We start from the raw sequence: 24,596 nt of genomic DNA on the forward strand, positions 1-24,596 counted from the left end.
TGATGTTCCCATGGGGGCGGTTGGAGGGAGCCAGCACCTGCCGTGACACCCTCCCACCCCAAACTCCCATTCCCTGTTCTGTGATTCACACTCTTCATTTTTTTTGGCTTGCGAGATGTCAATTCCCCAACCAGGGATTGAACCTGAGTCATGGCAGTGAAAGCCCAGAATCCACCAGGCCACCAGGGAGCTCCGTGATTCACATTCATCTTGTTTAATTCTTTTTAAAAATACTGCAAGGGCACTGCTATGTCCATCATACAGATGAGGACACAGGTTCAGGGATGTCAAGCAACTTTCCCCACATAGCTCTTGCATGGCAGAGCTCCTCCCATATATAATGGGATATATGGTCTCCCTGTGCCAGGCAGCATGGGTGCATGGAAACCCAGGAAAAAAAGAAACCCCTGGAGTCAGCTTGTCCAATGCCTTGCCTCTAGTGGAGCAGCCCATTTTTGAGCCAATAGGAGAGTTTTCTTTATCAGTGTTCCACAGTCTTTGGAAAAGCAGCATTAACAACACGGTGACTGGTGTTTCCGATAGCCCTCCATGTGGCCTGCCAGCCCTGGAATCGGTTTTTGATGTTTACTCTCTTGGAAGCTGGAGAGAATTCCTTCCTCAAACCTGAAATCTTGAGACTTATGACCCTGGTAAGTGTAGAATGGATGTCTTGTGGTCTGAAGAATGTCATCCTCCAAGAAGGTAGAGGGGCTGGGTGGGCCTTCACCCTACAAGAAACCTGCTTAGAGAATTCCTCTAAATGCCCACATCTCAGCCCAGAAGACCTGGGCATTCTTTCTTATTGAGTCACTAATGAAACATTGACCAGAGCCTGCCCACCACATGCCAGATCCTGTGCTAGCTACCAAAGATGTCAGTGAGCCAACTGTTCTTTCTTAAGGGTCCCTCAGTCTAGAGAAGGAGATAGACAAGGAAACTAAGACTTAAAATATGATGTTATTAATGGAAGACTAGAAGATAATGCTAAGTGCCTAGAACACAGTGGATATCTACTGAATAAACAATAAGGCAGTGAGCCCGTGAATGATAGTGAAACAGATCAATGAATAACTCAATGGTTGGTGTGGGAACCCAGAGAAAAGTAAATTTGTTGTTGCTGTTGCGCTCGGTCTTCATTGCTGCACGTGGGCTTATTCTAGTTGCAGCAAGCGGGGCTACTCTTCCTTGTAGTGCATGGGCTTCTCATGGCGGTGACTTCTCTTGTTGCAGAGGACAGCACAGGCTCTAGGCACACAGGCTTCAACAGTTGCACCTCGGGGGCTCTAGAGTGGTGGCTCAGGAGTTGTGGCACACAGGCTTAGTTGCTCCGTGGCATGTGGACTCTTCCCAGACCAGTGATCGAACCTGTGTCCCCTGCATTGGCAGGCAGATTCTTACCAGTGAGCCAACAGGGAAGTCCCAATAAAAGAGTAATTGTTTCTGCCAGAGCTGGGAGGGACAGTTAATACCTGTTGTTGTTCAGTCACTCAGTTGTGCTCGACTCTTTGCTACCCCATGGACAGCAGTATGCCAGTCTTCCCTGTTCTTCACCATCTCCCAGAGCTTGCTCAAACTCATGTCCATTGAGTCAGTGATGCCATCCAACCATCTTGTCCTCTGTTGTCCCCTTCTCCTCCCGCCTTCAATCTTTCCCAGCATCAGGGTCTTTTCCAATGAGTCAGTTCTTCATATCAGATGGCCAAAGTACTGGAGCTTCACCTTCAGTATAAATCCTTTCCAATGAATATTCAGGATTGATTTCCTTTAGGATGGACTAGTTTGGATCTCCTTGCAGTCCAAGGGACTCTCAAGAGTCTTCTCCAACACCACAGGTCAAAATCATCATTCTTTGGCGCTTAACCTTTATGGTCCAACTCTCACATCCATATATGACTACTGAAAAAACCAGAGCTTTGACTAGACAGACCTTTGTTGGCAAAGTAATGTCTCTGCTTTTGAATATGCTATCTAGGTTGGCCATAGCTTTTCTTCGAAGGAGCAAGCATCTTTTAATTTCATGGCTGCAGTCACCATCTGCAGTGATTTTGGAGACCAAGAAAATAAAGCCTGTCACTGTTTCCATTGTTTTCTCATCTATTTGCCATGAAGTGATGGGACCGGATGCCATGATCTTAGTTTTTTGAATGTTGGATTTTAAACCAGCTTTTTTACTCTCCTCTTTCACTTTCATTAAGAGGCTCTTTTGTTCCTCTTCGCTTTCTGCCATAAGGGTGTTGTCATCTGCATATCTGAGGTTATTGACATTTCTCCTGGCAATCTTGATTCCAGCTTGTGCTTCACCCAGCCCAGCATTTCTCATGATGTACTCTGTATATAAGTTAAATAAGCAGGGTGACAATATACAGCCTTGATGTACTCCTTTCCCAATTTAGAACCATTCTGTTGTTCCATGTCTGGTTCTAACTGTTGCTTCCTGACCTGCATACAGATTTCTCAGGAGGCAGGTTAAGGTGATCTGGTATTCCCGTCTCTTTAAGAATTTTCCACAGCTAGTTGTGATCCACGCACTCAAAGGCTTTAGCATAAGGAGGGAGAGTTAATGCCTATATATCATTAATAAAATTAAGAAACCACTCAGTAGTGAAGGTAACATTTTGCCCGAACCTTGAAGGATTAATTGATAAGGAGAAGGGAAAGTATAGCGGGCACCGAGGTGAGAGCAGCAGGTACACAAGCACAGGGTGGCGGGCGGGGGTGACCACATGCAGTCCAGTGTGAGAGGCAGGGCTGTGGGGCCCTCAGGGCCAGCTCTCAGTGACTCGCAGTCCTCCTGACTTCACTGTCCCAAGACAACCCCACCTGTGCGTACCAGTGCTGAGCTCCTTGAAGGCACAGTTCCGTGTGCTTCAAATCTGTGTCCCCAGCCCAGTGCTGGGCATGGCAGGGACACAGGAAATGTTTGTGAATGGAGGAGATGCCGAGTCACTGCATGCTTGGCTTCTCTCCCTGGCCCAGTTTGTGCGGTTCCGGAGCAGTAGCATCCTCTCCCAGGAGGTGGGTCATGTTCTGCAAGGCGCAGCTTCGACCGACCTCTCTACCCTCCCTGGCTCCACACTCCAGGCACTGCATGGCTTCTTCCTGCAGGTGAGTGGGGAGGGGATGCCATTTAGCCACTGGGATGCCAAACTCTCTATACCATCTTCTCTTGGGGCAGGGTGGGAAGGGGGAGCTCTAACCATAATAGCCAATGGGAGGTCAGGAGTGCAGGGGGTGGAGGGCAGAAAGGGCCTGTGTGGAGTGGGCACTGAGAAAGCCTGTCTTTGTTACCCTCTTTTTTCTCCAGGTCCAGAGCATGGGCCTCTTGACTGACCACAGCATGGCCCAGACCCTGCAGGCCTCCTTGGAGAGTCTTTCCCCCAGAGCCTCCCTGGCCCAGCCACCCCTACAGGACATGCTGTATCCTTTCTTGCATCTTGGAGCTTTGGCCTGTACATGGTCACCCAGGCTATGGGAGGCCACGGCATCATGCTTCCGAGTAGAGAGGTACCCTGTCTACAGCCCTGTCCTTTTAAGGCAAGTAAGGGTCAGTGAGAATAATTAACAGTGGGAGCAGTGACAATGACTTGTTCTGTTTGTTAAGTTCCTACCAAGGACCAGTCATGTTACATGCACTGTGTTGAATCCTCACGATAGCTAGGGGTGTTAATGCAGTAGTAACTTAGATCAGAGAGGTTAAATGACATGCCCGGATCCACACTGATAGCATCAGGATTTGACCCCAGATTTTACCATCTCCAAAGTCTTATCACCAAACTCAGAGGGAGTTACCCCTTCCCTAGGAGCTTTGGAGAAAGTTGCCTAAGCCCAGTTGGCACAGATGCTGCCCTGAGTGTGACATGGGGGAGGGTGCTGGGTGACTGGCAGGTGCCTGAGAAAGCCAGGGGCCGTGGCAGTGGTCACCCACCCTCTGAGGGTTTGCTCCAATGCTCCAGAGACACTTGGTCTGGAGGTGCGTGGGGTGGGGGTGGGGGTGCCTCTTCACGACTCCCCTTCCCCTTTCCATGGAACAGTTCCCTCCTTGATGTATAGTGACTACTGAGCTCAGGTATTCAGGTCCCAAATTTAGAGTCCATCCCATCATTCTCAGGAGCACCTCTGCTCTTGTCTATTTTTGCCCTTTTGGGCCCAAGAAGCATGGTTCTCCCGTGGTTGGCCCCACCTCCTTGCTGTTCTCCTCTCATGATTGTTGCCAGCTGCCTGGGAGAGGTGTCTGTATCCCTGTCCCACATCAGAGACTGACCCTCCGGCCGGATGCCTAGAAGCAGAGAGAACTGAGACCCGGAGAAGACAAAGTCAGGGCACAGTGGTTTGGGGGAAATGGGTGACAACTGCAGCCGTTCATCTGGGGCCATTTACTCCGTCACTGGAACAGAATCAGGAAATAAAGTGAAACACTCAGATGCCTGTGTGGGCTCTCCAAAAACATGTCACTTGGCACTTACCTGGGCTCCCTCCAGCTGGTTCCTCAGCCAGGATGGGTGGCCTCCTCAGGGAGAGGGGGCGGACTTGTTCTGGTTACACCAGCTGGTCGCCTCAGTTGAAGACATCAGTCAGGCTATCTTTGGGGCAGGAGAGGCAGAGAGAGGCCACATGTTTGGTGCTGCTGTGATCCAGGTGCTCTGGGATCAGTTTATCTGCTGCTTTACCTCAAGTCAAAGTGGAGAGAGGTACAATATCCAGGCAAGGAAAGTGAGCAGGTCAGAACTTTCTCAGCCTTCCTAACTAAAGAGCTGTTCCAGTTCATCTCCTTCCTGGCTGAAGCAGGTCCCCTGTGTGCCTTTCACTCCTGGATCTCCTTGGAGCGTGTAATTGTGCACCCAGTTCTTCCAATGTCTGCTCTCCACAACTTCCCACTCCTGTTCTGCGCTCAGCTCACGCAGAGTGTCAGCTCCCTTACCGACTGTCCACTAGGGCTCTCGTGGAAACTCAGCCACTGTTCATCAGTGCCAAATAGTAATAGAAACTCGGAGACAGAGTTTTGGGTGAAGTAGAAAAGGGTAGCTTTTATTGCTTTGCCAGGCAAAAGGGGCCACACTGGGCTAATGCCCTCAAGACTGTGATTCACCCTGGAGGGAGCTATTGAGGAATTTTATAGTCTTCAAGGGGTGGGGCATGATCCATGGACAGTTCTCAGATCGGTTGGCATCAAGATGAAGTTTCAAGTATCAATTTTCTGGTTTCAGCTAGTCAACGGCCTATGGTTCTTGTGGGCAGCAGTTTTCATTTGGTGGGGTAGGGTGGGGCTGGGGTGGTCTGCTTCCTGTAAAAACAATTTAGAAATGTGGGTCAGTCGCAGCCAATTAAGCCGACTGTGCTCTTTTCCCCATGGGGGCCCAGTGTGCAATGGCTGCAGATAGCAGCCTCCTTGGTAGTGTATGCAACCTGTTGCCTGTACAGGTTGCCCTAAGGGACCTTGGAGACAACTCTTTCTAGTGGGCATTCATGACTGGCCTGCTGTTTCCCAATCTAGACTCCAGACAGGTATGCGCGGTGCCTTTGGAAAGCCCCAGGGCACAGTGGCCAGGGTCCACATTGGCCAGGTCATAATGTCCATCCGCACCAAGCTGCAGAACAAGGAACATGTGATTGAAGCCCTCCGCCGGGCCAAGTTCAAGTTCCCTGGCCGCCAGAAGATCCACATCTCTAAGAAGTGGGGATTTACCAAGTTCAACGCGGATGAATTTGAGAACATGGTGGCAGAAAAGCGACTCATCCCAGACGGCTGTGGGGTCAGACGGCTGTGGGGTCAAATACATCCCTAATCGTGGTCCCCTGGACAAATGGTGGGCCCTGCACTCATGAGCATCAGTGCTGTCCCCTCCTTAATCATGCTCACCAATAAATGCTATTTCCTGTCAAAAAAAAAAGAAATGTGGGTCAGACCTTTATATCTTCCAGGGAACTGAGAGTTGGGTGATTCTGCTATGTGGCAGAATTATAGTCTAAACTGTTACCAGTTCCCTAGTCCAACAGCTATTCTTTGTTTCTACATCTTCACCTTTCCCAATCATTAACGCTAGAGTCAGCGTTTTACTTCAAAAGACAAGGATACCGGGTTGTACACGGTTTCGGAGCTCTCCTCGGGTCTGTCTATACTGATGCTGTACAAAATCATAGACCAGGGAAGAACCCAACGAGCTTGGTTTAGAATTTCGTGGATCGAAGCGGCGAGTAGGGGATGTCCCAGCTCTGCATTGCACATTACTTAGAAAAAGGGGTTAGTCCCGACCCACTAAACTGATTTTGACAAATACAGTTTGAAAAACACTCAGCTGACAAAACAGTTTCAGGGAGGGCGCTAGGAAGACCGTCCCGCAGGGATCACGGCGTCAGTGTGCTGATACGCCCTTTCAGGCTATTTTCTCCAAACCGACCTTAGCACGCTACAAATGCGCTAGCGGACCGGCAAGGTGGGCGGGACCGGAATCCCACGGACCTCAGGCCGGGCAGATGCCTCCGCCTACTGGGCGGGGCCGGAAGTGAGGTCCAAGAGCGGCCGTCGCGGCCTGCGCTCGTTGGTCAGGAGTGGCACGGTGGGCGGGGACAGTAATCGGCGGTCCGTGTGCTGCTACTCGCGGGCATTCTATGAAAATCCACGTCTCTGCTGGTCGCTAGTAGACCCTCGAGTCGGTTGCTGCCTGACTCCTGCCCTCCCCGCCCGCCTGGCCCGGTAGGTAGGGCGAGGGCCGTGGGCAAGCAGACCCCTTTGGAGGGCGGGAGGAGGGACCGAGGGCCCAGAACTGGCTGCAGGGGGTGGGGTGTGGGATTCGCGGACCTCATTGGAAAGACTCCCCTCTAGGATCTCTAAAGGCACGGGTGGCATCCTTGGTCTGCAAGCCCGAATGGCCCGCTCAGAACCCACCACCAAGTCACCTCGCTCATTTCCCACTTCTTCCCCGCTTCAGTCATTACCGGCCATCTGATATTCCCTGACTCCCAAGTTTCGCCTTAACCAGGGTTTGGTTCCGTTGAGTCTGGAATATGACGGTGGAACGTAGGGCTCTGGATGAGCTTGAACTATTTCCTCACATTCTATGGGCTTCAGTTGTCTGATCTGCACGGAACAGAGTTGGTTCCCTGGTTGACCTCTGTGAGCGGTCACTGTCAATAACTGAGCATCTCTCCCCTGAGGCAGGTGTCCCGGTAGAACAGTGGCCAGCTCTGAGATAGCCTGTTCATTAAGACTCTTAGTTTAACTGGAAAATCTATGAGTGATCTATAAGTGATTTGGGCAGTCACCTCATTTTTCTGTGCATTCATCTCCACGTTGGTAAAATTGGGCAGCTGTCATCTGAGTAGAGGCCTCATTTGACTGCTGGTTTTAATATCACACTTATGCCGACTCCCTCTTATCCTTCTGTGCTTGTTTTACAACTTTGTTGGCTGTCTCTTAACCCTACTAGGGATAGAAGGATGCAGGGAATGTTGTTCCTGCTGTATTCCTGGCTCCAGAACATTCAAGGAACATGAAAGTTCCTCAGTAAATAGTTGGGGGATGTTGCCTAGATAGAAACAGGTGTTGCTTGTGGTGCCTGTGGTTCCTAGGAGAGTAACAGCCGTCTTACCCCAAAACTGCCTTCCCTCCCTTCCCACCCTGCACCCTTCTTCCTTTCTGATGACAGAAGTCAGGAAAAGCAGGAAACCCTACAAGTTTCACGTTTTTGACTCCCTGGGCCTCCTGGAAGGCCAGGGTGGGGGAACTGAGGGGGAATGATGTTGACCCTCCTTCCTCAGGCACAGTGCCTCACCCAGGTCTCTGTCTCTGCAACAGGGAGATGACCTCCTTATCCTCATTTTGCAGTGAGGAAGATGAAGCTCAGAGAGGCTGAGCAGTTTGCCTTCTGTAGGTCCTGAAGTCAGGCACAGCCAGGGCTCCAGCACAGGGTTCCACACCTGTTCTCTGAGCATCCCTGCTGTGCTGACATTTATCTTTCTTCCTCCCATCATTCCATGTCTTCACCATGTGTCTCTTGGTCCCTGGCCCTGGGCTAGGGACTGGGGCTTCAGGGATTCCGAAAGCTGGCTTCCTGGTATTTGGAGGCTGTGTCATGTCAGGGGAAGTTGCTTTTCAGTTCACTTTCTGTATTATATAACACCAAGCTCTGGATCTCACCTTCTTTCACTGGGTTGCTCTCTTAGCTCCAGAGTCTTGGATATGGACCTTCTTCAGTTCCTGACCTCCCTGTCTGTCCTGCTATTGTCTGGAACAGGAGTCACAGACACCCTGAGGACCTCCCTGGACCCGAGCCTGGAGATCTGTATCCTTTGGGGTTGGAGGTATTTTAGAGGGATCTATAAATGAGGTCTCTCTGTACCACAGTTGCTTGGGGGATTCCAGGGTAGAGGAAGACCTGCCCCCCTCAACCAGTAGAAATCGGGGAGAAAAAGTAATACACTCTAACCAGATCTTGATCAAGTCAGTTCTCTTCTGAGCCTCAGTTTTCCCATACAAATTGAGAAGGCAAGGCATATATTTCAGGACCATGAGGACCCTGAGGATTTTACATGTACCTAGCACTTTCTGTGTGAGACCCTAGGTGGAGACCAAATCCTGGCATTTTGGGCTACCACTAAAAAACTGGGTCTTGAAAGAGTGGAAACTCATAGAGAAGGGTGGGAGGGCACCCCAGGCAGAGTGTACAGTGTGAGCAGAGGAGCGGAGGTTCTGGGAACAGTGAAGGGTTGTGGGAGATGGTGGAAAGACCACAGGGAGGGGAGGGGAGGGCAGAAGCCAGGTCCTGACAGTTGTATTCAGGCTGTTGGATGTGGAATCCTCTGTGAAATAATGATATGTTGCAGGATTCATATGCTTCTCAGACAGCTTATTCATTCTCTGGGAAGTCCCAGCCATGCACATCTATGCCCCTTGCAGAGACTTGCTGGCCAGGAATGGGCCCTCTGGATCAGGACCACTGGATTGTCCAGGCAGGAGAATTGGTGCCAGCTCCTTAACTTAATGGTGCTCAGACAAGAAGATGTTTGAGGTGAAGCGGAGGGAGCAGCTGTTGGCACTGAAAAACCTAGCACAGCTGAACGATGTCCACCAGCAGTACAAGATCCTGGATGTCATGCTCAAGGGGCTCTTTAAGGTGCATGCAGGCAAAGGGCAGCTCATGGCAGGCCTGGTCTTTGATCTGGGCACTGATGGATGAGTAGGAGTTCCCCACGGGGATGGTGTTCAGTGAAGGGGAAGCGAACCCACAGAAGATTTGAAGTAGGGCCTCAGTAAACAGGGCTGGGGCTGGTCTGGGAAGACCTTGGCAAAGCCACTCAGCCCAGGTGGGCTTCCCTCAGGTGCTGGAGGACTCCCGGACAGTGCTCACTGCTGCAGGTGTGCTCCCAGATGGGCCCTTCCCCCAGGACGAGAAACTGAAGGATGGTATGGTCTTCCCTACCCTGCAACCTTGATCTTCTCCAGCTGCCCCTTCCCTCTTGTTCTTGTCACTCTTCTTTTCCTCTCTGGGAATGCCCTCTTGCAGCACCTTCAAGGAGTCTCTTGGGTGGTTGGGCACTCAGTATGAGATTCTCCGAGTGTTTCTAGGCTCGTTTCAGAGCCAGGTTCTGTATCCCTGACACACATACATTATGTAGTGTTGTCCTGTGCTTGGGGCAGGAGAATCAGGGAGGAGCCTTTGCCCACTTCCAGTCCCGCAATCCTTGCCTTCACCACCCTGACCCTTCTGGTAGAGATGGCAAGGGTTGTTTCCATTTATAGAAGAAAAAAACTGAGGTCTATTGAAGTGACTGGTCCACGGGAGCAGTTACCAGCACTCTTTACTGCTGTTCTAAAAGCCTTGACCTCCTTAAATCCTTTTTGAGACAAGGTGGGACCAACATAAATAAAAGAATATTCTATATCCCTTCATCTCCTCTTCCAGGAATTTCTCTCCAGTGGTAATTTCTCCCCATTAACTGGTTACATTCTAACAATAAAGTGTGTTAGGTCACACTGTCTGAGACAGGACAGAAGTAGCCTTTACATATTGAATGCTGGGCAGATACCATCTCTAATCTCTACTGTAACTGAGGAAGGCACCATCAACTCCAGTTTCCAAGGGAAAGAGGACAGGTGGTTTGCCTGGCTCTTACCTATAAACCTGGTGAATTCCTGAGTTCTTTGTGATCCAGGATTGTTCTGAAGCCCAGAGATCCCTGTCCCACTTGTCTCAGACCCAGCCTGGCATATCTTTGGAGGAGTCCCCTTATCTCTTTGTGTAGTCTGGCCAGTGCTGGTAAGGACGTGGGCCTTATCTGTGGGGGTCACTCAAATAGACCTCCCCCCCTCAACCAGGGCTGGGTGTATAGTTAGTATTCTTCACGCTAGCCTGGGTCAGGGGAACCTGCCACTGTAATGGACACTAAACTCAAACTGATCTGTTGACTAAAAGATATTGGTGGAAAAACTGACCAAAATCAAATAAGGTCTAGGGATTAGTTAATAGTATTGTATTGATGTTAATTTCCTGTCTTAGATGGTTTGTTCAATGGTTATATAAGGATGATAATATTAGAGGAAGCCGAGTAAAGGAATTGTGTGGTGTATTTTGTAAGTCTAAAGTTATTTCAAAATAAGAACTTAAGCATTTAAAATAAAATTGGACATATACTAAAAAGAAAACAAGCCCTGATATGTTCCCTGGCCATCCTAACAGAACTGACCCCTCACAGACACTAGTTAACACCAGGGCCCAGTTCTGGACATTATGGTACCAAGTTGGGGAGGTTAGGCCCAGCAAAGCCTCATGGGATGCATATGCCTCCATCTGTGCAATGGCACCCCTCTCTGGTCTCCATGGCAAACGAGTCTTCTGAGCTGCAAGGTACGGGGGAAGAAGCATGTCCTTTGGAGTCAGGCAGACCTGGGTTTGCAGCCCAGGTTTGCTGCTCAGTAGCTGTCAGCTTCAGTTTGCCATGTGTGAAATGGGAATTACAGCCACATCTCACTCTGAAGGTGGTTTTGATGATTCGGTGACAGGAATCCCTCAGTACTCACTGCACATGTGGTCAGCCTGTGTGCAGCAGGCACTGTTCCCTTCTCTGGTTAGTGGGCTTGTCGCTGTCCTCTGGAGGGTGTGTAGGGCTGGCCAGGAGGCTGCAGAGGGCCATCTCTGCCAGCCGCTCACCAGAGTCCTCTCGCCAGCTTTCTCCCAAGTGGTGGAGAACACGGCCTTCTTCGGCGACGTGGTGCTGCGCTTCCCAAGGATCGTGCACCACTACTTTGACCACAACTCCAACTGGAACCTCCTCATCCGCTGGGGCATCAGCTTCTGCAACCAGTCGGGCGTCTTTGACCAGGGCCCCCACTCACCCATCCTCGGCCTGGTAAGGACTGGGGCAGAGGAGGTCCGGGAGCCCTCTATGTGATTGCACCATGAGCCTGCTTCAGTGGGGTCTGAATGTCAACCCTTGGTTGCATTTTCTGTGATAAGCCTCGGGCCACCTTGAGGTGCCATTTCAAGGGCTTCTGTGTTGACCTTGGTGCCTGGGGGTCATCACCTGGCCCACATCCATCCCAGCCTTGGAGGGAAAGGCCTGCGGGTGAGCAAGATGCGGGAGAAGGCAGAGGATGACTAGCTTTTCCTTATCCGCAGATGGCCCAGGAGCTGGGGATCAGCGAGAAACACTCTGACTTCCAGAACCCATTTAAAGTAGACCGCACAGAGGTGAGCTGCTGGGGCCTGTGGGCCTGTCTGCACTGTGTCTGCTGGGCCCTGGGAGGCCAGGACCAGCAGGAGCTGCAGCACTTAGAGTGGAGTGTGAGGGCTTTGGACTTGGAGCCGGAAGTGCCTGGGTTTGGGTCTAACCTACCTCTCACTCACTGGTACCTTTGGGCAAGCTGCTGGCCCTGTCTTAGGCTCAGCTTCCTCTCTGTCCATGCAGGGTGAACCTCAGCTATGAGGGGCAGTCAGGGGCTATGAAGACGTCCATCCCAGGACACAGTAGGCACTGTTCATGCCAGGTGAATGGTAGGGAAGCCATGGGAGGTCAGGCCCTGCTTCTCTGCCCTTGAGCCTCTGAGCACCTAACCAGCTTTCTGTCCCACATTTCTGCACGTGTTCTCATCCTAGAGCTGAAGTGGGCTCTGAGGGCTGGAGGCCGCAGGGGGAGCAGGACAGACAGCAGAGGGGAGGGTGGGGTCAGAGTGGCCGTGCAGGAAGGGCTGGAGGACTGGCCTCCACAAAGGACAAGCTCTCCCCAGGTGTCGGGGGGTACTGCTGAAGGTCTAGGATTTTGCTGCTGTTTCATGGATGCTGACAGGTTAGAGACATCAGAGTTCATTACAGCGAAAGCAGTTGCTGTTAACCTGGTCGTACGTGTTTGCCTTATTTCCAAAGTCTTGGTTAGGGGAGAGAGGTGAAGCAGAGGGGTCCAGACAGATGCCAGTGGGTTTGTATCACGTTGAGGAACACCAAGCTTGGGAAATCCACCACCTTTATAGTGAACAGAAGCAAACCTGGTCTTTGTTTGTAGACAGACATCACCTCATCCTTCAAGGTTGCTTTCTGTAAGCACGACCTGAGAAATGGCCCAGGTACAGAGGGGTCAGGTGTACCCAGCAAGAATGCAGGGACGCTCAGGGCCATAGAGAGGATTCTACACACACTCCCACCACCACCACACACACACACCAGTCCATCCACCAGCCCTGTGTGTCTTGGCTTAACTAACATTTCTACATGAATGCCTTATTCTGTATCATAATCTGATCAGAAGAGACTAGGACCACGTTTGTTTAGTTCGTCTAAGACTGCTGTCAGTAGGACTGTAACTAGCAAGATGAGGCCACGTGCAGTGTTGATCTTAACCATATGCTCCAGGGTCCTGAACTCAACCAGCTCTGATAAGTGCTAGGGGATCAGTAGATCTTATATTAGAAAATCAGGATGTCATCTGAGACCAATCTATTATCTCTTACTACCCACACAAGAGTTTAGACTGAGCTGCTGATCTTCAGTGTCATTGCTAGTGGCTACCAGGGCCAGTTTGTGTGTGTGTTCAGTTGCTCAGTCGTGTTCGGCTTTTTGCGACCCCACGGACTATAGCATGCCAGGCTCCTCTGAGCATAGGATTTTCCAGGCAGGAATACTGGAGTGGGTTGCCATTTCCTTCTCCAGGGGATCTTTCCAACTCAGGGATTGAACCTGCATCTCCTGAGTCTCCTGCATTGCAGGCAGATTCTTTACCACTGAGCCATCGGGGAAGCCTGATACTGGGGCCAGTAGGTAGACCCAAAGCCATCTTCATCTGCATCGGGGAGGCATTCCATGGTCCACTGTCTCCCACTTGATTTGGGTCACCATTGCATTGTTTGAGCTAAACAATGGGGGCAGTGTTACCATGGAGTTGCTCAGTTGCCTCGGTTGCCCTGTGTGGTATAACCCAAGGTCGATCAGGGATCAGGACAGGCGGAAGGATTCATACCAAGGTTGGATTGAAGTAAGGTTGTACTGGACTGTGTGTCTGCGCAGAGTTACTTCGGGAGCTGCCTTTGATGGCAGCAGGCAGAGCCAAATAGTTTAGCAGTGACCTCGTCTATGTGAATTTTCCTGTCACGTGGTTGAGAATGACACACTGGACAGTTGGTCTGACTCAACTGCAGCTGCCACTTGGCTTGCATAAACCCTAGGATTGTTTGGCCAGGCGGCAGTGCTGGCCTGTAAGGGACAAAGAGAATTAATTGTTCCACATGCCTCCTGGGGGCTAAGGCAGTCCCTCCCTAGAATATTGCTGCAAAATCAACATGTCACATCCCAGGACCTATAATTTCACTTTTCTCCAGTTATTCCCTACTTTCACCTAGACTTTTTGTCTGAAAGGGTTAGAAGTGAGTGGGACAAGAGCATTTTTTGCAAAATTTTCACAGACACCTATTTCCCGTCTTGGCCCACATGGGCCACTATAAGGGGACTTGGCAAGGAGTGTACTTAGCCAAGTGGTCATTATTATTTTTTCGGAGAAGGGGGGTGTGCCATGTAGCATGTGAGATCTTTGTTCCCTGACCAGGGATCGAACCCATGCCCGCTGCAGTAGAAGTGTGGAGTCTTAACCACTGGAGTGCCAGGGAGGTCCCCCAGGTGATTATTATTCTGATGATCTTGGGCCATACTGTTCCATCCAGGGTCTCTAGGTGGTTGAATCAGAGATTCAGAGTCCTCTGCTTTATGTCAGTCTGTGGTGGTGGGTGTACTGCCATATCTAGTACAGGGACACGTATAGGTGGCAGTGCCAGTCAGCTGGGCAGTGTCGGCTGATCAGCAGTTTGATTCTGGTCAGTCTCATCAGAGAATTAGCTATGGGCATCTAAATGAGTGACCCAGACTGTCCTGTTGTCAACCACGGTTTGTTTCCACAGGTCATGGCCCCCGAGAGGGATGGCCATGTGTGACCTGCCAGTTTGCAGCCTGCTTATCTGCCAGACCAGATGGCTAGGACGCTGACAACAGTCAGTCAGAATGCAGCATGCCTGGTCGCTAGAAATACCATCTAGGCAAGAGTCACGGCTTTTAATTCAGGTTGTTGTCTTACTGGACTTTATGACAGTTGGTCTCCCAGCATCATCCCTGGGGCTGGATGGCTGCTGCCACCCATAGAAACCCACCCCCAGGTTGGTGATTTGCTGGGAGGACTGAGTCCTGTGAGTCACTGGTTAATACTCCTGTGTGTCGTTGTCCTCAAGGCTCTGATTTATTGCAGTGCAAGGATCCACAATAAAATCAGCAGTAAAAAAGGTAAAAGGCTCCTGGGATGAAGTCTAAGGGAACCTGGACACAAGCTTTGATGTGTCTCTCCCAGTGGAGTCACACGGGGCACACTTTATTCCCCCAGCAACAGGTTATGAAAACATGTGTGAGAAGTCATCTATTAGGAGAGCCGGTTAAAGACACAGCACCCAGAGTTTTTACCAGGGAACGGTCACATAGGCACCCTCTGCCTGCTGCTGCTGCTAAGTTGCTTCAGTCGTGTCCGACTCTGTGCGACCCCATAGACGGCAGCCCACCAGGCTCCACCGTCCCTGGGATTCTCCAGGCAAGAACACTGGCTTGGGTTGCCGTTTCCTTCTCCAATGCATGACAGTGAAAAGTGAAAGTGAAGTCGCTCAGTCGTGTCCGACTCTTAGCGACCCCATGGACTGCAGCCCACCAGGCTCCTCCGTCCGTGGGATTTTCCAGGCAGGAGTACTGGAGTGGGGTGCCATTGCCTTCTCCGACCCTCTGCCTAATACATACCAAAATTCCACACTCCAGAAGGGAAGCACGTGTTTGTGGCATAAACCACACTTTTGTACGGTTTAGGCGCAGGGCGCCACTCTTATCAGTCAGGGTAATGGAAATCCCTCCCGGAATCCTGGTTCCCAGACACCAGCCAAGGGCCAAGTTCCGAGATGCCAGCCGAGGGCCAGCCTTAGACGCAGGCCCTTCAAAGGAGAGCAGTCAGGCCAGCTTGGTTAAGAGCACCATTTAGCGCTTCATTCAGGTGAACAATCAGTGGAGTTCCTGAGTAGAGGAACCTCTGACTCGAGGGCCCTGTTGAACTAGTGGCTTTGCTTCAGGTGATGGAGTGGGTGATACGGTTTTTCACACTAGCATAGCTGCCTCCCCTTCATGTGAAACCAAGAGGACACACCCTGCACGGCGGCTTGCTGCCACCACAGCCCTGATAGACAGCCTGGACAAGAGCAGCAGGACTGATTCTTGGTGAACTCAGCAGGGACACGCAGGCAGGCTCCAGGCCGTGGCAGGTTGCCTTTCCCAGCACGGGCTCTCATGGAGATGTTTTCCTGCTGTGATGCTGGCTCTCCTTGCCCTGCAGATCATGAAATGAATGCCTCTCCCACAGGAGGTGGGCCTCAGAGAGAACAGGCTCCAGAGAGGTGTGATTTAGTGTCATCGTAATATGCTCTGCTTGGATATAGCCATACCGAAGCAGCACACTTCCCTTCTCATCGGCTGGGGACGGTCCCAAGATTTTACTCACTTTTCAGTATCCAGTGTAGACCCCTCTGCCAGCAAGTTTCTGAGATGACCTTTTTTTTTTAAAGGTCATCTGTGCTCTATTGCGCAGCACCGGCCCCTCACAGAACCTGCATTGTAGGGCTCCTGGGAGGCCAGCCCCTGCCCCCACCCCAAATACCCCAGTCCTGCCTGGCTCCCAGCCCGGTGCAGGGTGGATGGGCTGGGGGACCAGAATTCCTGTCCATAAAGTCCACGCTGGGCTCAGTCCTGGCCTCCTGGGCCCCTGGGGGCTGGACAGGGTGGGTGAGGTGAGATAGGAGAGCCCCCATCAAGTTCTCTGGGGCCCAGGGCCTATCCTGGCAGTTTCTTTGAGGTATCCACTTGGGGAGGCCGGCAACAGCCCAGGTTTACTCAGCTCCCCCCATGCACTGCCTCCATACCAGTAGGTATTCTGGGAGGGCCCCTACTTACGATACTAGAGCCAGCTTGTATCAGGCTTTGGGCTGGCCACTGTCCCCGTCCAGAGGGATCTGGCCCTCTCCCTGCTGTTCAGATGCTTACAGACTGCTGGGGAAGGTACCAGAGGAGCACAGTCCCAGTTGAGCATGATCATTGGAACCAGTGGAAGAGGGACGTGTTATGAGCCATGGGACCCATGAGAGGAAACCTGTGGAAGCAGGTGGCCAAGGCTCTGGGACAAGTAAGAGTTGCCGGGTGGACCATCTCAGGGAAGACCTTCCAGGGAGAGGGACTGGCTTGCATGAAGGCTCAGAAGCAGAGTGTATGCCTTCATTCAGCGTTTAGTGAGCATCTGCTGAATCCCAGCCACCAGAGAAGCCCTCCAGCTCTGCCCACCTGGGAAAGGCATTCTGGTTGGAGGAGACAGACAGTCAATAAAAAATCCATGGTAGATGGTGACAAGGGCGACGGAGGAAAAGGCAGAGGCACGTGGTTAAGGAATTCCAGGGATAAGGTGAGGATATCGTTGCTGTTTCATGTGACTTGGACACAGCAGGTTCTAACTGCAAAGACCTGAAAGCAGCAAGCGAGCCAGCCCTATCTCTGGGGGAAGAACTTTCCAGACTGGAGGGGCAGCGGGTGCAAAGGCCCTGAGTTGGAAGCGTATTTGGAAGGGCAGTAGCATGGGAAGGGGAGGTCAGAGTCGTAGTCCAGATCATAAGATCCCTTGCAGGTCTTCTCCAGGGCTTTGGCATTTACTCCAGGACACAGAGGAGCAGGGCCAGGGGCTCTGACTTAGCCCTTTTAGGGGTCAGCCTGGCAGCCGCGTGGCAAATAGTGTGAAGACCAGAGTGGAGACAGATCCTGGTGAGGAGACCGCTGTGCTGGTCCGTTTGGAGTTAACAGTGGCTTGAACCAGGGTGACAACAGTGGGGCTGTTGGGAATGGTGAGATTTTGGTTCTGTTTTGAAGGTAGAGCCAGTACAATTTACTAAGGAAGCAAATATGGAGTAAAAGAGAGGCATTAAGGATGACTTGACAATTTCGGAAGATTGGGGTTGCTATTTTCCACCAGATGGGCAAAGTGGCGGGGCGAGTTTGAGGGCTGGATTGGGGATCAGTGCCTTGTTTCTGGACCTAATGGGCATCTGAATGAAGATGTCGAGGAGGTAACTGATTTTGACTTGACTGATGTCAAGGAGGAGGACTAGATTTCAGGGGAGAGCTTATTAAAGCCAGAGCTGCAAATGTGAGAGTCGTGCCGATGACAGACCATGTGCCATCACTCTGGGGGGCAGGGGGACGGGGCAGATAGAGCGGTGGTCTGGGATGTGCCTGCAGTTAGAGATGGGAGAGTGAGGAGGAGCTCACAGAGCACCCCAAGAGGGATCAGTGGAGTAGTAGCAGACCCAAGAGAGAATCAGTTCCCTGAGACCATGTGACAGGAAGGAGAGTGGACGTGCCATCGGACGTCGCTGGAGGGTCAGGAAGTTGGGGCTGAGAATCGGCCGCCGAGCTTAGCAGCGTGGAGACCAGCCCTCAGAGAGCTGGGTAAAAGCTCTTTTGGTCAAGTGGTGGGGATAAAAGACTGAGTTTCAAGAGAAGGAGATGAAAGGAAGTAGACTCATCCCATCAAATACAGCTGACTCTTTTGAAAAGTTACTCTTTTGTTTTGTTTTGTTTTTAATGTTAGTTTCAGGTGTGCAGCATAGTGATTCAGTATTTTTACAGGTTCTACTCCATTAAAAGTTATTACAAGAGAGAGGCTGTAATTGCCTGTGCTGTGCAGTATATCCTGGAGAAGGCAATGGCACCCCACTCCAGTACTCTTGCCTGGAAAATCCCATGGACAGAGGAGCCTGGTAGGCTGCAGTCCATGGGGTCGCTAGGAGTCAGACACGACTAAGCGACTTCACTTTCACTTTTCATGCATTGGAGAAGGAAATGGCAACCCACTCCAGTGTTCTTGCCTGGAGAATCCCAGGGACGGGGGAGCCTGGTGGGCTGCCATCTATGGGGTTGCACAGAGTCGGACACGACTGAAGCGACTTAGCAGCAGCAGCAGCAGCAGCAGCAGCAGTGCAGTATATCCTTGTTACCTATTGTAAAGAGATGTGTTTTCAAGGGGAGCAGACCCAAAGGGAGACTAACTGGAGGAGGGCATGGGTTCCAAGGGATATCTTAGTCAGATGGGAGAGCAGAGTGAACAGCATTTGCATGTTACATGTTGAGGGGACCCACCCATGGCAGGGGTGGGGAAGAACCCCCAGTGTAGGGGTAGGAGAGTCACTGGAGTCTCATCCCTGAAGAGGTGAGGAGGGAGAGAGAGGCGAGCTATTGCCTGGGGGAGGGGTGGCCTCGCCTGGAAGAGCAGCGTGGGCACAGCAGCATGGGTCTGTGGGTGTGGTGGCGGGGGCTCACGGAAGCTGTCTCCTTAGCGTCTCCATTCTCTGTGAAACAGGAAGCGAGGTCACGGTCTGCGAGTGAGGAGGTGAGGAGAGATGGAGGCTCGAGGAGAAGGTCTGTCTAGGAGAGCAGGACAGGGAGTGGACCAGGGCAACATCCTGGGTTTCCAGGCAGCAGGGAGGGCCCACTGGAGGTCAGCATCCGAATTTAAAGTAGGCATTAGCCAGGCCCAGCTGGGAGGAGAGCCAGGAAAGGACTAGGCGTTGTTTCTCTGCAGACCCAACCTGCTGGGGCTGGAGGGGCCAGGATCTCTTGACTGGTCCTTCCCCAGCCAGAGCCAGAGGATGGGGTCCTCTGTGGCCCGAGGGGGTCTCCTGGCTCCTCCTTGCTTCCCAGGAGGATCCGAAGTAACTTGTAGGGATAGGAGGCAGTGTGATCGGGGAAGCACCAGGCAGGGAGCTTGGGAGGCTTGGCGGCTAGTCCCAACTGGGACTAGCTGTGTGACCTGTGCAGATCATTACCCTCTCTGGGCTGCACTTCTCTGGCTTCATCCCATCTTCCAGACTTGTGGTTCAATCTAACACAGTAGGTGGATTACTCCACAAGGTGGAGCTCCTAGTTTGTTATTAACGTCTGCCTTGACCAACATCATATGGTAAATCAGATTTACCATATGAACAAGTAAAAGGGGCATATTTCCCAACGAGTTATCTGAATTGTGGATATTACTGTATTTCATACTCTAACATGATTCATTCACTCATTAAAAAAATACATACTAAGCACCTCCTGTCGGCCCATCAGACCACACTGGGGCTTGTGTCACAGTGAGCGGCACCCCACACTATCCACCTGTCCTTGGGGAGAGTGTGATCCAGTGGGGGCAACAGGTGTGAAGCAGGTGTCACGGAAGCAGGTGGTCGCAGGGGAGAAGCACTGAGAGGAACCGGAGGAGACAGTCCCAGCCGGGAAAGGGCAGGAGTCACCCCAGGGATGGGGACCGCTGAGCTGCAGCTACTGTGGCAAAGAGGGTGGGAGCCGGGAAGAGCGTTCTGGGCCTGGGGCACGGCATGTGCAGAGGGCTGGAAGTGGGCACAAAGGAACCCAGGAGCCAGAAATGAGGGGGGAGGAGGGGTGGGCAGGGTGGGCCTGCAGATAGAGCTGTGTGGAGAGTCAAGGAAGGGTTTCAGCAGGAGTGCAATTTACATTTTGAAAATATCTGACTGCAGCGAGGAGAATGGCTTCAGAGGGACCAAAGTGGGTGTGGAGAGACCCTGGGATGTGCCGAGGTTTATCAGGAGAGGTATAGGGGGTGGTGATGGGGTTAGCGATATGATAGGTGAGACAGAAGAGATGGGTTTGAGACTTAGGGGTTAAAATGGGCCAGACCTTGGCAATGGACTATGAAGGGTTTGGACCTGCGGCTGGGGAAGTGGGGGGCAGGTGGGGGTGATGCTTGGTCTCTGCCCTACTTGCTGACTGGGATGTGGGACTCTGCTGTTCATGAGGACACGGACTCTGGAAGGGGACTGGGTTTTGGGGAGATGGAGCCATGCTGAGTTTGGGGCACATGTGCACACACGTGGAGGTGTCAGACAGGCATTTAGATAGGGAGATGCAAATCTGAGGGGTGACGGACTGTAGAGGTGCGACAGAAGCCCTGGGTTCAGATGAACCAGTCTGGAGAGTCGGGGAGGAAGAGCTGAGGGCCTGGGGGTTGCCCCGGCCAGAGTCCCGTCCTCCTCCCGCCCAGCACACCACATGTTCTTGTCTTCTCACTGGGTACCACCCTGCACCCACTAGGGAAGCCACAAGCCTGGGCATCACTGTCATCTTCTTTCCATCTCTCTCCAGGTCTGGCAGTTTAACCTCTGATCCAGCTGCTTTCTATATACTTCCTTGCCTACACTTTGCAGCTTGTCCACAAGCAGTAGGACCCCTGTTGTCTTACGCTCACTGACTGCCCCCTCCCACCAAAGGTTCTAGGGGCCCATGACGGGTCTTGGGCACTCAGCCCCCTTTACCCCGAGTGCAGTCTGTCGCTTGTTTCTCAAATGTGCTGTGCAGGTTCCACACCTGTCCCTCTTCCTGGAATGTCCTCTTCCCTCACCCTGTTGGCTTGGCAAGCTCCTGCTTAATCTTTTGAGACCCATTCAGCAGTTTTCCCTGAGCCCATTTACTAGCTCCATGTCCGTGGGCTTCCCCCAAGGCCAGGGCCTGTGTCTCAGTGACCTTCCTGTACCCACAGCCCACAGCAGCCTAGCTCAGAGCACAGTCTTTGCTGCCAACTGACCTAATAGACCTCTCTGCTTTTCCCCTCAGTTCATCTCCAGCACTGACCCTTTCCAGAAGGCCCTGAGGGAAGAGGAGAAACGCCGGAAGAAAGAAGAGAAGCGGAAAGAGATCCGAAAAGGCCCTCGGATCTCAAGATCACAGTCTGAGTTATAGCCCTGGAGCGGGCCAGGGCTCACAGGACCAGGAGGCGGCCAGTTGGGAGGAAAAGGACATGGCAGAAGCGTAGCTGATGGTGAGCACTGGTGCCTTCAGAGAGGAGGCCAGAGTCTGCTTGGCCCCCTGGGGCTGGCTCCGAGCCCTCACTGAAGGGACTGGGCCACAGAAGGCTGGACTTCCTCCCAGGGACCTCCTCGGAGGGGTGCCAAGGGATCTTCCAGAGAGTGCTGTTCTGCAGACCTAACCCTGTGGAGATGCTGGGGGAAGCAGGAAGGATCCTGGGCTGGACTCCCTCCCCCACCACCGTGGGTTAGGACCGCTGGCCCGCTGGCAGCCGCTCCTCATGGGGAGGCTGCAGAACTAGGCTCTGAGCCATGTGCAGAGGTGTCATGCCTGCTGCTGGGCCCACTGTGTCACTGAGTTGCCAGGCACAGATCCTAGCCCCCTGCAGAGAAAATAAAAGCCAGCAAATGCTCTGGGCTGACCGAGGCTGGTTTGGGCCCCAGGGAGATGTGAGCCTCTCCACGGAGCAGGTAAAGGGGGCCTGGGCAGGGGGATCTGGGGCCCTCAGCTGTAGAGACCACCTTAGAGAATGTTCTGCCTACCCAGGAGGAGCCTCAGGCCCTGGCAGGGCAGCAAAGCAGAGGCTTGGCTTTGGTCTCCTATTCCCTTCTCAGCACCGTCCTTGATGAGGGGTCAGTGTTGGGAAGGGACCAGAAGTACCCTTCCTGGGAGGGTGTTTAGCTCAAGACAGTCTTGGAGCAGCCTGATCTCTGTCCTCAGGTATTGAGGGACAGTCATTGAGCAGGCAGGCCCAGGGAAGAATCAACTTGTCCTCTCTGGCAATTCAGGGAGCCCCTGGGCCTGTTGGGGGCGCTGTTGGGGAACAGGCTGGAGCTCTGCAGGAGGCTGTACTTTGTAGCGGAAGGGCTGCTCCCAGGATGGATGGGCCAGACAGCAAGCCCCCTGTGTCAGGAGGCCTGTAAGCAGAGACCAGGGCCAGGGGGGTGGGAAGCTGCAGAGGGACTCAGGCCCTGAGTAGGCAGCCGCCCTTCAGTCATGCCCCTCCCAGGCAGAGAAGGGAGGGGCTCTGGGGGGAATTCTAGCTCTGTCTCTTGACTTTGCCAAGCCAGGGAAGAGACACACAGCTATCCCCAATATCCCACCACTAACGGAGCCCAAGGGAGACCCAGGGTCTTAGCCCATCAGACTTGCTGAGTGACCCTGGCCCACCCCTTCCCTGTGCTGTCGCTTCATTGGTGTAATGAATTTGATAATGCCTGAACCCTCTGCCCAGCCCTAAACTGCTTCTCTGAGGCTGGGGCCTGGTTTCTCAGTGACAAGAGCCCTTCTCTGATGGTTTTTCATTCATCCCAGAGATGTGGTGAGCGCCCACTGTATGCACAGCCAGAGAGAGAGGGGCCCAGTCTTAACCAGTCTTCACTTCTGCCCCATTTTAGTACCTTTATCCTCTGGAACTCCTCCTTCTACACCTTCATTTCTCTCCGGCTCGGTTGATGCCTTCCTCTCCACCCTCCAATGAGCCCACGTTTTCCCCTCTGACACCTTGAAAGGTACAAACAGAACCACTCTGCTCTCTTCCTCCCTGGGCAGGTCTAGCTGGGAGCTGAGGGAACAGCTGCAGAGCGGGAGGCACTGTGCCCACTTACCTGACCTGGTGCTCAGGCAGCCCTCTGCAGTAGCTTACTGAGGCTCTGGGATGGGAGGGGCATTGAACCAAAGTGAAAGTACACGGTGTGGTGTGCCAGCAGACTACCCCCTAGTGTGGGAGCCCTGCGAGAGCCACTGGTGGTGGAGTTGAAGGTGGCACTGTCCAGCTCAGTGCCTGGCCAGAGCAGGGCAGCAGGGTTTGGTTTTCTGTTTCAAGGTGAGACTTCTATCATCTATATCAACTCTCCTGCATGTAAACAATGAAAAGAACATTTGTGTCTCCCCTACCCTCCCCATAAGGTACTTTGCTATACATGTTGATTATAAAAAGTAATTTTAAGTAACACTGATATGCCAAGAAGAAAGTATGATTCACCCTAATCTCACCACTCCATAACCATAACTGAGGCTCAACTGTTGGACCTTCCATCCTTTTTGCCCTTCATGTGCACACAGATCACATGTGATTTTCAGTTACCGATACAGTAGCTACCTTGTATGAGCACTGTGTGTCAAGCCTTATCCACGTGCTGGCTTGCAGTAGCTCCTCTTGCCTCAGGGCCTTTGTTTGCTTTGTGTGTTCCCCTGGCTATACCAGATGCAGTTGTCACCACAGAATTTTAGGTTTCCTCTTAAATATCAGTGTCTGTTTAATTCAACGGACTGGAAGCTCTCAGAGGGCAGGAACTGTCTCTTTGCCTGCCACAGAGATACTCAATAAATACTGTCAAATGAGTGTGCAAGTGATCTCATTTCATCTTCACCACTCCCAGGGGGCACTGTTCCCCTCGTTTTTTAGAGATGACAAAAATGAGAAGGAAAACAAAACAGAAGTTATTTAACCAGCCCAAAGTCACAGGGTTCATAAGTGGATCCATATGTCCATATGGTTATCTCCACCCAACCTGTGAACCTGATTTTAAGTTTTGACCACCAAGCAACTGCTCTCACCGACTAGTGAGACAGCTTTTCCCTTTTAACAATATATTGTGAAAGTCTTTGTCAAGAGATATACATTTGATATACAATAGATATACATGGCATACGTTTAACTATGCCATGGTATTACATTGTGTGGATGTAATGTATTCATCAGGTCCTTATTGAGCTTCCCAGTTTTTCCAGGTTACAGGGGATTCCGTGATGAACACTTTTGAACACATGTGCTTGCGCACTTCTCGGAGCACTCGTCCTTTTATTCCTTAGTATAAATTCCTAGAAACCTGCACATTTGTTTACACCGTGACCAGCTGCGAGGTGGGGAAGTGAGGTGGTTGAAGAAGTGGGAATCCGTGGGTAGGTTGCGCCTCAGAATCTCTGCGGAACTCTTTGTCAAAATGTCGTGCTCGCACCGCACCCCAGAAACCCTGTGGTGGTTCCGGGGCACTGGCACTATCTTAAAGGACTGCAGGAGATTCGGAAGTACCCAGGGGGAGACCGCTGGAGTAAACACGTGGTCGCGGCAGATGCAAAGGCGCAGAGTTCATAAAACAAACGCTCCGCACTCGGGCAGTTCGCGAGTCTCGGTAGAAAGGCTTGGGAGGAACGTGATTAGAGACCATCTCCAAACTCCTTGGGGTGGGGGGGGGCCCAGTGTTGGTGGTTCAGTTTTGATTCTGCCCGCTCCAGTGGGCT

The 24,596-nt window shown here is 52.1% G+C and overlaps 3 protein-coding genes and 1 non-coding gene across 4 annotated transcripts in view; all 4 read left to right on the forward strand.

Annotated features, from left to right (window-relative positions):
- The window catches only part of MEI1 (meiotic double-stranded break formation protein 1), a 57,622-nt gene extending 53,201 nt beyond the window's left edge, over positions 1-4,421 (forward strand). The window contains exons 28-31 of the mRNA XM_061418673.1: positions 544-650; positions 2,977-3,105; positions 3,305-3,417; positions 4,215-4,421. Of these exons, the coding sequence (XP_061274657.1) occupies positions 544-650; positions 2,977-3,105; positions 3,305-3,417; positions 4,215-4,260 (395 nt within the window). The 3' untranslated portion in view covers positions 4,261-4,421. The remainder of the gene's footprint in view (positions 1-543; positions 651-2,976; positions 3,106-3,304; positions 3,418-4,214) is intronic.
- Positions 4,422-5,311: 890 nt separating this feature from the next.
- Positions 5,312-5,446, forward strand: LOC133248988 (small nucleolar RNA SNORA70). Its single transcript, XR_009736806.1, has one exon. It is a non-coding gene; the product is annotated as a small nucleolar RNA SNORA70 (small nucleolar RNA).
- A 19-nt stretch (positions 5,447-5,465) lies between these two features.
- LOC133248460 (large ribosomal subunit protein uL16-like) lies at positions 5,466-5,892 on the forward strand. The gene has a single exon (XM_061418680.1). It carries the CDS (start codon positions 5,505-5,507, stop codon positions 5,781-5,783), a length of 279 nt encoding a protein of 92 aa, XP_061274664.1. The 5' UTR covers positions 5,466-5,504; the 3' UTR covers positions 5,784-5,892.
- A 643-nt stretch (positions 5,893-6,535) lies between these two features.
- Positions 6,536-23,697, forward strand: CCDC134 (coiled-coil domain containing 134). The gene is made up of 7 exons (XM_061418679.1): positions 6,536-6,691; positions 8,161-8,279; positions 8,989-9,110; positions 9,316-9,400; positions 11,162-11,343; positions 11,613-11,684; positions 21,162-23,697. Exons 2-7 carry the CDS (start codon positions 8,177-8,179, stop codon positions 21,285-21,287), a joined length of 690 nt encoding a protein of 229 aa, XP_061274663.1. The 5' UTR covers positions 6,536-6,691; positions 8,161-8,176; the 3' UTR covers positions 21,288-23,697.
- Positions 23,698-24,596: the final 899 nt, after the last annotated feature.

The sequence above is a fragment of the Bos javanicus genome, chromosome 5, assembly GCF_032452875.1.
Source record: "Bos javanicus breed banteng chromosome 5, ARS-OSU_banteng_1.0, whole genome shotgun sequence".
Taxonomy (NCBI): domain Eukaryota; kingdom Metazoa; phylum Chordata; class Mammalia; order Artiodactyla; family Bovidae; genus Bos; species Bos javanicus.